This window comes from Chiloscyllium plagiosum, unplaced genomic scaffold (assembly GCF_037043375.1).
Source record: "Chiloscyllium plagiosum isolate Xiang-an unplaced genomic scaffold, Cpla_swu_hap1 HiC_scaffold_7, whole genome shotgun sequence".
Classification (NCBI taxonomy): Eukaryota; Metazoa; Chordata; class Chondrichthyes; order Orectolobiformes; family Hemiscylliidae; genus Chiloscyllium; species Chiloscyllium plagiosum.
The window spans coordinates 54,462,768-54,475,284 of record NW_028270145.1 but is presented as its reverse complement, the minus strand read 5'-3'; the positions used below and the strand labels follow the sequence as shown (position 1 = coordinate 54,475,284).

General features: G+C 38.4%; 1 protein-coding gene across 3 annotated transcripts in view; it reads right to left on the bottom strand.

The window, feature by feature from the left end:
• Nucleotides 1-12,517, bottom strand: part of slc25a12 (solute carrier family 25 member 12) — a 118,671-nt gene that overhangs the window by 1,389 nt on the left and 104,765 nt on the right. For all 3 annotated transcript variants that reach the window (XM_043693649.2, XM_043693650.2, XM_087989037.1), the window contains 3 exons: nt 7,981-8,119; nt 2,776-2,934; nt 2,577-2,667 (listed from right to left, as the gene is read on the bottom strand). In XM_043693649.2, coding sequence (XP_043549584.1) covers nt 2,577-2,667; nt 2,776-2,934; nt 7,981-8,119 — 389 coding nt within the window. The remainder of the gene's footprint in view (nt 1-2,576; nt 2,668-2,775; nt 2,935-7,980; nt 8,120-12,517) is intronic.

Sequence of the window (12,517 nt, the reverse complement as noted above, 5' to 3'; positions counted from 1 at the left end):
AGAAGGAGAATTCCATATCAGGATGGATTGTGACTGAGGAGATTTGGCCGGGAACAACGTTCCTACGCATGGGTTGCTCTTGTCTTTCTAGGTGTTAAGAGTACGGTTGGTGAGTTACTAATTGCAACATGCTGTTTTATTGTTTGTGATGTAAATGATATAGAAGAAAATGTGAAGTGGGAGAGGAAGTTTCCAGATAAACGAAGATTGGCAGGTGGTTGACTGAGCAACAAGGTCTGAGATTACAGGAGGATATAAACAGGTTGGTCAGATCAGTGACAGGTGAAATTTAACTGAAGTGTGAGGTGATGCATATTGGAAATAGTAACAAGACAAGGGAGTACTCAATGAATGGCAGGACACCAGAGCTTAGAGGAACAGAGTGATTTGGAGTGGGAAAGGATTTAAAAAATAATACCTTAATGAAATAACTTGTACAGCAATATTTAATAATACAGTTGTGAATTTTTACCTGTGAATAATTCACAAGGATACATAACTGTTAGTTAAACAATGCATAGGACCATTTGTTCTAGGAGCTGACTCTTCTGCAGATAGCAAAGGGAAACATAAGATAAAGCCTACTGTCAAAAAAAGTTGTTTATTCATTGAACCTCTGAAGAAGCCACTAAAACATCAGTGGTACCTGTCTCTGTAATCATTTATTCCAAGTCTCTGGGCTATTGTTTTTAAATTTCCTAGTTATAGCTAAATAATAAAGACTATTTTAACACTAAGGATTTTTTTCTCAGGTAACTCCCTGCAGATAAGGGTTAGAAGATAGTTGGGCTACTATCAGACCCTGGAAATTCTTGCAACGGAGTGCTAGTCTACAGATTCCTGAAGGTGACAGGGCAGGCTAATTGGGTGGTTAAAAAGGCACTCTTGCTTTTATCAATTTTGGCATAGGTTATAAGAGCAAAGAGATTATGTTGGAGATGTCCAGGACTTTTCTCCAGCCATGGTTGGAGAATTGTGGGCACGTCTGGTCACCACACTATAGGAAGGATGTGATTGCACTAGAGAGGTGTCATAGAACATAGAACAATACAGCACAGAACAGGCCCTTCGGCCCACGATGTTGTGCCGAACATTTGTCCTAGCTTAAGCACCCATCCATGTACCTATCCAATTGCCGCTTAAAGGTCACCAAAGATTCTGACTCTACCACTCCCACAGGCAGCGCATTCCATGCCCCCACCACTCTCTGGGTAAAGAACCCACCCCTGTCATCTCCCCTATACCTTCCACCCTTCACCTTAAATTTATGTCTTTGAGAAGAAAGTGAGGTCTGCAGATGCTGGAGATCAGAGATGGAAATGTGTTGCTGGAAAAGCGCAGCAGGTCAGGCAGCATCTAGGGAACAGGAGAATCGACGTTTCGGGCATTAGCAACCCATGCGTAGGAACGTTGTTCCTGAAGGGCTAATGCCCGAAACGTCGATTCTCCTGTTCCCTAGATGCTGCCTGACCTGCTGCGCTTTTCCAGCAACACATTTCCATCTTAAATTTATGTCCCCTTGTAACACTCTTTTGCACCCGGGGAAAAAGTTTCTGACTGTCTATCTATTCCTCTGATCATCTTATAAACCTCTATCAAGTCACCCCTCATCCTTTGCCGTTCCAATGAGAAAAGGCCTAGCACTCTCAACCTATTCTCATACGACCTATTCTCCATTCCAGGCAATATCCTGGTAAATCTTCTCTGCACCCTCTCCAAAGCTTCCACATCTTTCCTAAAGTGAGGCGACCAGAACTGCACACAGTACTCCAAATGTGGCCTAACCAAAGTCCTGTACAGTTGCAACATCACTTGACGACTCTTGAATTCAATCCCTCTGCTAATGAACGCTAATACACCATAGGCCTTCTTACAAGCTCTATCCACCTGAGTGGCAACTTTCAAAGACCTATGAATATAGACCCCAAGATCCCTCTGTTCCTCCACCTCACTAAGAACCCTACCGTTAACCCTGTATTCTGAGAAGATTCACCAGGATGTTGTCTAGGATAGGGCAGTTTAGCCATGAAGAGGCGCTAGGGCCATTTTATTTGAAGCAGAGAAAAGTGGGCAGGGAAACTGGGGGTGACATGGAGAGAGGGTAGATAGAAAGCAGCTTAGACTGCACGATTATCATTGTTCTTAATATCATTTGTTTAACAGCTGCCCCAGAACAAGGCTTCAATGGCATTACAAATAATAAAGATCCTTTACTATCTTATAACGTTTGCAAAAAAAAATCCAATAACTTGCTTTTTTCTGTTTGATTTTCATGATCTAAAATTTACACTACTGCAATATGCATGTAATGGAGTGTGTATGCAGTGCATTGCTAAAACAGGATAGGAAGGTCAAGACAAAAGTAGTGTGTCTGGTCATTTTTGCACATCAACATGTTCAAACTGCAATATGGGTTTGGCAATGCTACATGCTGAAACATGTAAGACTGAATGACCAGCTGATCTCAACTTCGCACACACAGTCATTCCATAAGTCAGAAATAACATGAAAACTACATCCAAATTGTTGGTCATGTTGTGCCACAGGCAAAACACTTACTGCAAACATGTACTTACATTCCCCCAAAGTCAATGTTGAGCCACCTTTGCAAAAGTTCGTAACTCACCAGAGTTACACCAAACTGAGGTGAGGACCGGCAGACACGGGCTGTGGGAAAATTAAAAAGCAAGTCTCATGTTACTTGACTGATTTTTTTTATATAGATTATCCTCTACTGTTCAAGCCTTAATCATTTGAAGCATTAGCATTCCATACCTCCAGCTCCTTTCCATAAAGCTCTGGGACCTTCCTCTCTTAAGATCTTCCTAAAACAGTCAATAACACCACTATAGGTAGTCTGACCAGCACGAGCTGCTACTTGAAGTCTTGTTTTGATGACATCTGCAGGAGTTACTAAGGAAGCAGCAGGAATACCTTTAAAAAATAATTTTGAATAATCACGTTACATTGTGAATACAAAGAAAAAGTTAGCACTTATATATTTTTCATTCAAACTACAGGTAAGATGCAACTGGGAGAGAATGTTTACCAAGTCAAAATTAGAAATGTTACATCTGTTCATAAAAGGGAATTGGAATAAATCTAGCCAATCAAACTAACGTCAATGATATACAAACTGAACACGAGATATGTCAATAAAATTAATGGCAATGCAATTGATGAAACGACACTGTCAATACAAAATTAGCAATGGACACAGACAGCACAAAGTAATGGCGAACAATTGCTTTTTTCAACTGGAAAGCACACAATGTTTGCTTATCACGTCACTTTGAAGTAAAAATTTCAGGTCCGGGAGGAAGAGACTAGATTTAACAAACTGGATATCTCTAGCAATAGGTTCACAATCACAATGGAACAAATGATATTTCTATGTTATGTCATTTCTTGATTTTCTAAGTGTACCATTCCTCTGAACATCAGTTAGGTGCTAGAAAATACATGTCTTTGATAAATGACATCACTTTTGTGACACTGAAGCTTTTACAACAGCTGGTGTAATTATTCTCCAATATCCTAGGGTCTAAAATACACAACACAGCCTCAAGTTAATGAACAGTATCAGAGAGATTGGAGAGGTAGCACCGTGGTAATATTACTCTACCAATAACCCAGGGACCAGGATTAATGGTCTAGATACACAATTTCAAATCAATGACTGTTGGAGAAATTTTAAGTTCAATTAATTAATAAAAATATGGAATTAAAAAGCCAATTTTAGTAATAACCACCATGAAATTACCAGATTGCGCAAAAAAAATGCTCACTAATATCCTTCACGGAAGGAAATCTGTTATCCTCACTCAGTCTGACCTGCATGTGACTTTAGACCAAAGCAATGTAATAAACTTCTAAGAGTCCTCTGAAATGGTCAACAAGCAACTCAGTTGTATAATTGCTGCAGAAAAGCCACAGGCAATTGACTGAGACAAGAAAATACAAAAGAACCCCTTGCCCAATCAATACGGTAGATAACAATTAAACAACTAATCAGAGACTCCTCAAACTTCAAAGATTGTGCAGCTAAGTATATTAAAGAGAGAGCTGAATTCATTTTCAAACAGAAGTGCCAACTGGATATCCATCTTGGCCTCCCGAGGTTGCCAGTTTTCAATTCACTCTATGTTATATTAAGAAGCATCACAGCGCACTGGAAACAGTAAAGGTTGACAACATCTTAACGATAGCAGTGAAGACCTGTGCCTAGAACTAGCCATGTGCTTGGTCAAGCTGTTCCAGCACAGCTACAATGCTATTATCTACCTGACTGAATGGATAATTGTTCAAGCATGTTCTGACTACAGAAAGCAGCACAAGTCAGATCTGGAAAATTACCACCCAACAGCATATTATTGGATAATGTGTCGTATGAAGGAACCCAGCAAAATTAAAATCAATGGGCATCAGGAATCACAAAAGGTCAACTCAGAAGAGCCCATAGTGTTGGAGGGAGAAATGACTCACGGGCAGAAAACAGCTAGTGGGATTAAGAGGTGCTTTTTCGGGTTTGTAATATGCAACTAATAGGATTTCACAGGGATCAGTACTGGGACCACAATTGATTACAATACTGTATATATTAATGACTTGAGGGAAGGAAATAAATATACTGTACCCAAATTTGTTAACAGCACAAAAATAGGTAGAAAGCCAGGCCATAAAAAGATATAAACAGTTTAAAGAGAAATATTGGTAGGTTAAGTAAGTGGTTAATAATTGGCAAACGGAGCATGTGAGAAAATGTGAAGCTCATTTAGGAAGGGAGAACGGAAGAACAAAATATTACTTGGAGAAAAATACAGAAAGCTGCAACACAAAGGGACGTCCGGGCACTTGTGCATGAAACGCAAAAAGCAAGCACGTAGGTTCTGCAAGTAAGCAGGAGAGAAAACCAGAAATTGCTGGAAAAACTCAGGTCTGGCAGCATCTGTGGAGAGAAGGCAGAGTTAAATGTTTCAGGTCCAGTGAAACATTGGTTCAGTTTTTGTTCAGAATGAGTAGTGGCTTGGAAAATATATGCAAGAGAAGGGACTGGGGTAGGCGAGGGGTGGAGGAGAAGAGAGTTAACGATAGGTGTTAGCTCTGAAGAAGGGTAACTGGACCTAAAATGCTAACTCTGCTTTCTCTCCACGGATGCTGCAAGAACTGCTTACTTTTTCCAGCAATTTCTGATTTTCTTTGTGATTTCCAGCATCTGCAGTTCTTTGGGTTTTTTTTTGTTTCAAGGTAATCAAGGCAGCTAATGGAACGTTGGCTCTAATTTCAACAGGTTTGGAATATACAAGTAGGAAGGTCTTACTGCAGCTGGAAGGGGAGGTGATGGCCTCATGATATTATCACTAGACTATCAATCCTGAGACTCAGGTAATGTTCTGGGGACCAGGGTTTGAATCTTGCCATGGCAGGTGGTGGAATTTGATTTCAATAAATATCTGAACTGTTAATTGTCAGAAAACCCTATCTGGTTCACACAACAGCTGGACAATCAGGGGTGGGTAATAAATGCTGGCCTGGCCAGTGACACCCATATCCTGGGAAGGAATTTGAATAGAAAGATGCTGGTGAGAGCACATCTAGAGCACTGAGAGCAGTTTTGGTCCCCATAACTAAAAATATATTACTTTATTGGAGACAGTTCAAAGCTGGGTCACTAGGATGATCCCTGATGTGAAGGGATTATCTTATGAGCAAAGGCTAAACAGGTTGGTATTCTGCTCACTGCAGTTTACAGGAATCAGAAGTGATCTCGTTGAAACATACAAGATTCTTTAAGGGATTTGACAGGGTAAATGCTGAGAGTGTTTCCATGCCTCCCCCCACCAACGTGTCAGAAATGTGCTTAAACACCTCGGGAGCAGGTAGGATTTGAATACAGGCTTTTTGGCTCAGAGATAGGTTCTTTGGAGCACTGTTCAAAACCCAATCATCTTCAGCTGCTTCGTCAATTATCTTTCCTCTGATATAAGATCAAATGTGGGGTTGTTCATTGATGTTTGCAGTGTTTGCAATGTTCAATGCCATTTGCAACCCCTCAGACAGGAGATAGAGGAGCAGTGGACCTTTCAGCCTCCTGAGCCTGTTCTTCCTTTCGAGGTCATGACTGAAAATTGACCTCAATGCCATTTTCACATGCTATACTCCTATCCCTTGTAGTTCTTAGTATCTAGAAATCAATTTTCATCTTAAACATACTCAATGGCTGTGCTTCCAAAGCCCTCTGGTTTACAGAATTCAAAAGATTGAGTGAAAAAATTCCTCCTTATTACAGTCGGAAATGGTCTACTTTCTGAGACAATGTCTCCTGGTTCTAAGCACTCTAGACGAAACAGCCTCTGTGCAGACTTTAAGAATTTTGTAAGTTTTAATTAAATCAACTATCATTATCGGAACAGGAGTAGGCCATTTAGCCCTTTGATCTTGTTCCATCATTCAATGAGATCATGGCTAATTTGTGGCCTAACTCCATATACCTACCTTTGGCCATATCCCTTGATATCTTAACAAAACGTTATCAATCGCCGATATAAAATTAACAACTGATCCAGCATCCACTGCCATTTGTGGAAGACAGTTCCAAACATCTACAATGCTGTGTGTAGGAGTACTTCCTAACATCTCACTTGAAAGATCTGGCCCTAATTCTGAGATTATATCCCAGAGGTTCAAAATCCCCAACCAGTGGAAATAGTTTATCTTTATCCACCCTGTCTTTTCCTGTCAATTCTTCTAAACTCAAAAAGAATATCAGAACAGTTTTCTCACTCTTTCCATATGTTATAACCTGATAACCTGAGGTGTTATTCTGGGGTGAGCCTCCATTGCAGTTCAATAGCATGTACATCCTTCCTTTGGCAACAAGATGAAAACCACACATAGTACTCCAGATGGAGTCTCACTGAGGTTCAATATAATTGAATCAAGACATATTTGTACTTATATTCAAATTCTTCAATGTAACTTTTGTTATTAATACTAATTTCTTTCAATTTCATGTTCTGATATTTTGCACCTCTCACCTTTTGAGGATTTCTTACATCTTTCTCATGGAGACAAAAAGTAAATTTAACTTCTCTGCCATTTCCTTATCATAAATTCTCCTGTTTCTACCTCCAATAAATTCATGTATCTAAATATTTTCCTTTACATAGTCACAGAAGCATTTACAGTCCATTTTTATGTTTTTTGCTCATTTACATTAATGCTATATCCTCCCTTTTTACATCAGTTTTGTGGTCCACCTTTCAAGAAGTCCATGACAGCACGTAGCAAGACCTGAAAATGACATGGTACAATGACTATTGAGGTAATGACCATTTTAAACAAGAAAGAACATAAATAATTTCCCTTAATGATCAACTGCATTACCAACTTCAAATCCTCCACCATCAACATCCCGGGGATTATTCTGGACCATCTGCATAAATATTCTGGCTACAACAATCTGGGAATTGTGTGTGGAGTAACTTATGTCCTAACTGCCCAAAGCCTGCCAACTATCTACAAAGCACAAGTTAGAATGCAACTCACTACCATCTTCTCAAGAGCAATAAACACTGGTGTTGCTAATAACAGCCACATCCCATGAATGAACATTAAAAAAACATATGAACCAGGCATATATTCCTTTCATCTGGAATGAAGTTTGATCTCAATAAAACATAACATTTTTAAATGAGTTTGAAAAGGTTGATGCTGAGATAGCATGGGAAGGTGGAAATAAAGTCAATCTTATTGAATGGTACAGCACACTTGAAGGTCTAAATTCCTTAACCTTGTTCCGATTTCTGAAATTATGTTCCACTTGCATCAGTTCTAACGTTGTGCAATGCAACGTTTAAAGTGCCCAATATTTAAAATACACATACTAAACTGAAAATTACTAGTCAAAATAAAAGTGAAACCATTGCAATCAAAACAATTGTTAGCTACCAATTTCAAGTAATTAATTGTCATTCTTACCTGCAATAGCACCAGCTGCAAGAAGCTGCAACGCACCCAGCCTACCCTGCTCATCTGCAAAGGCCAGTTTAGTATGAGCATACACTGGGAAGTAGATGGCAGAGAAAGGGATATCACGGAGAAAACAAGCTTTTGCACCCTATAAGTAATTAAAAACAATTTTAAACATAAACAATGCCATTTCACAGACTGAGGTCTTTTTTTCTCCGCAGTATCACACTACCAACAACCTCAATTTTTAACACTTAAAAGACAAGCTGCTAGCTCAAAATAAACAAATGAAAACTGTAAATATCATTCAACATAAAACTTCCTATAAACCAATACAATTAAAAAGCTTCTCCACATATCTTGTGAAGATAAAACAATCTCTGTATTAGATCTTTTAGTTCCAGAATATTGATGAAAAGTGCACGATCAAACCACATTAAAAAATGTAAAAGGATAGAGCGAACCTGGCCCAAAATAGACAGCTGGATAGTAGGTTGACAAATTAGTGGTGAAAAATCTCTAAATGCAACAAGGGGTAAAGAACAAATAGACGTACTCTACTAAATCAAAAAAAAAGAGGAGAGTATCAACCAATAGATTCGGTGGATAAAATGCTTAACAAAAATTAGGTTAAAATTTAGGAAGGGGCATTATAAATGCATGATTTAATGTGGAAATGTGAAGGTTAATGACTTTTGGGAGCAAGTAAAAGCAAGGAAGGGAACTATAAACCTAATGGAAAGCACTGGATAATACAGAGACATTCAGGTTTAGATTACTACAGTATGGAAACAGGCCCTTCATCCCAACAAGTCCACACTGAACCTCCCAAGAGTAACTCACCCAGACTAATTCCCCTACCCTATATTTACCCCTGACTAATGTACCTAACACCATGGCCAATTCACCTGACCTGCACATCTTTGGACTGTGGGAGGAAACCGGAGCACCTGGAGGAAAGCACGCAGACACAGGGAGAATGTGCAAACTCCACACAGACAATTGCCTGAGGCAGGAAATGAATCCGGGTCCCTGGCACTCAGACAGCAATGCTAACCACTGAGCCACCGTGCCGTCGTCAAACAATAATCAGGTCTTAAAGAGGCTATCAAAAATATGGATTTTTATAAATGGGGTACAGAGTAAGGCAGACAAGAAGTTATGATTATTTATGGTAAAAAAAACTGGTTTAGGCACTCAATCATATTTCAAGGGAAAGAGAGAAAATTCAGGGAATTATAGACCACTAAGCCTAATACCTGTAGTAGGGAAATTGTTGAAGTCTATAATCAAGGATAGCATAACTGAACAACTTGAATATTTTCAGTTAATTAGAGAGAGTCATCATGAATTCATGGCGGGTAGACCATGCCTGACAAACCTCAGTGATAGGTGACGAAAGCAGTGGTCAGGAATGTCTATGGATGTTTTTTATGTGAACTTCCAGAAGGCATTTGATAAAGTCCCACATTAAGATACTATTAACTAGGGTAGAAGCCCATGGAATTGCAAATTACTGGCATGGTTAGGAAATTGGTTGAGTGGCAGGCAACAGAAAGTTATGATAATGGCAGGATCTGACCAGTGGCATCCAACAAAGATCTATATTAGGGCTTTAATTATTCACATTATTTATTAATGACTTGGATAATAGAAAAGAAAGTCATACATCCAAAATGGCTGATGATACAAAGTTAGGCAGCACTATAGACAGTAGAGATGCTAGCATAAAATTATAAAAGGGATATTGATAGTCTAGGTGAAAAGGCAAAACTTTGGCAGATGGAGTGCAATGTACATTCAGGTGCGTAGATTTTTAAGATGTCACAAACAGATGCCAAAAATAATCAAGGCAACTAATTGAATGCTGCCCTTTATATCTGGAGTATAAGGACAAAGAAGTTATGACAGATATATACAGAACCCTAGTTAGACCAACTTGAATTACTGTTAGACCAACTTGAATTACTGTGAGCAGGTCTGAGCAAAATGGCATAGGAAGAATATATTGGCCTCGGAAGGAACACAATGTAGGTTTACAAGAATAATGTCTGGATTTTAGGATTAAACTATGAAGAGAGATTAAACAAAATAGGCTTGTTTTCTCCAGAATTTAGAAGGTTAAGGGATAATTGGATAAACGTCTTCAAGATATTAACAGGAAAAAACAAAGTAGCATTTCCAATGATTGGGGAGTCTAGAACCAGATAGCTAGTAGTTATAAGGAATATGGACCAAAATCAGGAATACAGAGTTCAGCCACAGATCAGCCATGATCTCAATGAGTGGTGGAACAGGCTTGAGGGCTTGAACAGCCGACTCCTCTTCTTATGTATGCAGCTTTGGGTAAACCTTGGCAAGTATAATAAAAATTCACAATAATTATACCAGGCTTAGGAAACTACAGCTAAAAGGACAGAGTGGGATTAGTTCTATTCAAGCAGAGACAACTCAGGAGATTCAATAGAAAAATATGTGAAGAATTTTGACAGCATACAGAGAGAAAAAAATGTACTTCTTCCAGTTCAGAATCAGTAATGAAGTGGACATCAATGACAAGTAATCACTGAATGAATAGAAGAGTCCAAATAAACTTGTTATACAGGAACATTGGAAAATTGAATGCTTTACCACAGGGAGTTCTGAGGCAAACCTCACTGTCTTTTTGAAGAAGACTGCATTAATATTTTAAAAACAAGGAGTAGGTTGGACAGGGGCATTTGTTTTGGATTGCTCTAACCAAGTGTTGGCACAGATGTAATTAGTTAAACACACAGCAATGAAGGAAGACTATTAATTGGTGATTTTTTTTGTAATAGAGAAAGTCACAGGAACAAAGATTTTTTAGATTAAGAAAGATTTTGAAAGGATAGTTTTATCCAGCAATTGATGAATTAGTAAGCAGGAGATGCATGATTACATTAAAAAAAAGCTAAAATATTTTTCATACTAAAGCCATTAGACTGTTTTCTCATAAGTGGTTATTGAAACAAAGATGAGAATATCATTTGAAAAAGAAATAAACATCTGAAGAAAAAGCATATGAAAGGTCTGTGAGAAAGATGAAGTAGGAAATTATATTAAAAATCACACGACACCAGGTTATAGTCCAACAGGTTTAACTGGAAGCACTAGCTTTCGGAGCACTGCTCCTTCATCAGATGGTGCTCCAAAAGCTAGTGCTTCCAATTAACCTGTTGGACTATAACTTGGTGTTGTGTGATTTTTAACTTTGTACAGCCCAGTACAACACCGGTATCTCCAAAACAAAATTATATTAAAGTAAGTAGCTGCTGCTAAAACTCTAGCATTAACTTGAATGACCTTCTGAAATATAATTCAAGAAGTACTCTCACTTGTGACTCAAAGTACTCTTTCTGCCCTAGTTCCAACAGGGTTTCTTTTCCTCTGTATTCTTTCATCAAGGTCTGAGTCTCTGTTATTGCTATCCTTCTCGCCTCCTTTTATTCCAAATACTACATTGCTGCTGAAGTCAATCTGAGAGTTAGTTCCCTGCAAACAGAAGCCAGCACAAGTAATTACTTGCTCTGGTCTTCTGCTTTAAATTTACCCCTTCCAATCTGCAATTTAATTTCTCTTTTCTTCCAAATTCTACTATTGCAATACTTTCTTTGCTTCTAATGCGGCTGGGAAAACTGTGGCAGGGAGAGAAAGAGACACACAAAATAAAAAGCAGGACTACAGGGAAAAAGCAGATGAGAGAGACTAGCTGAGCAGCTCCCACAGAAAGCTGAAATGGCCATGACAGACCAAGTGGAATCCTCCTCTTGGTTAAAACTCTGGGACAATTCTGAAAGTGACAACGGTTCTAATTCATTTTAATTACACTTCAGACAGGGAGTTACTAACATGGCAGAATATGATGAATCTGAACATCAACTAAAATACAGCAAAAAAAATTTGCACTCCTGTGGCATAGTGGTAATGCTTCCACCTCTGGACAGAACATCCACATTAACTTCCCATCTACACCAATTTTGTAGAAACAGGTTAAATAAAATAATTAAAAAATAGATTTCTTCATACAAGATACAATTTTAATTTCCATTAGTGATTTACGACACATCACACACACAACAGGGTGGAAAAGTCTAACCCTGCCTGCTATCATTGCAGTCCTAACTACACCTCTCAACCAAACGCTGACTTTCAAAACAATAATGATCACTTTTAACTTCCCTTGTCCTTTAATAGCTCCATCAGAAAGACTGACATGGCCAAAAAAGTTTGTGTGTCTAAAGTCGAAGGAGTTCATGCTCATTTTTGATAATGCATTAATCAGAGCAGACAGTAAATCATTATAATTGCTTTGTTAAACTTATTTCTTCTATTTTAGAAGTTTTTGTTGAAGTGTTAGCAGTTACAACAGCTTGTTCCACTTCTGATGAGTGATTAAACATTGTACTGAGACTCAGATTTTTCCCATTATATAATGGCTGGTATATAATATTTATATCCAACATTTGCAGCGTGATTTTTTAAAATTTGGATAAGGTAAGAACATTCCTCATCAAAGGGTTTTAAT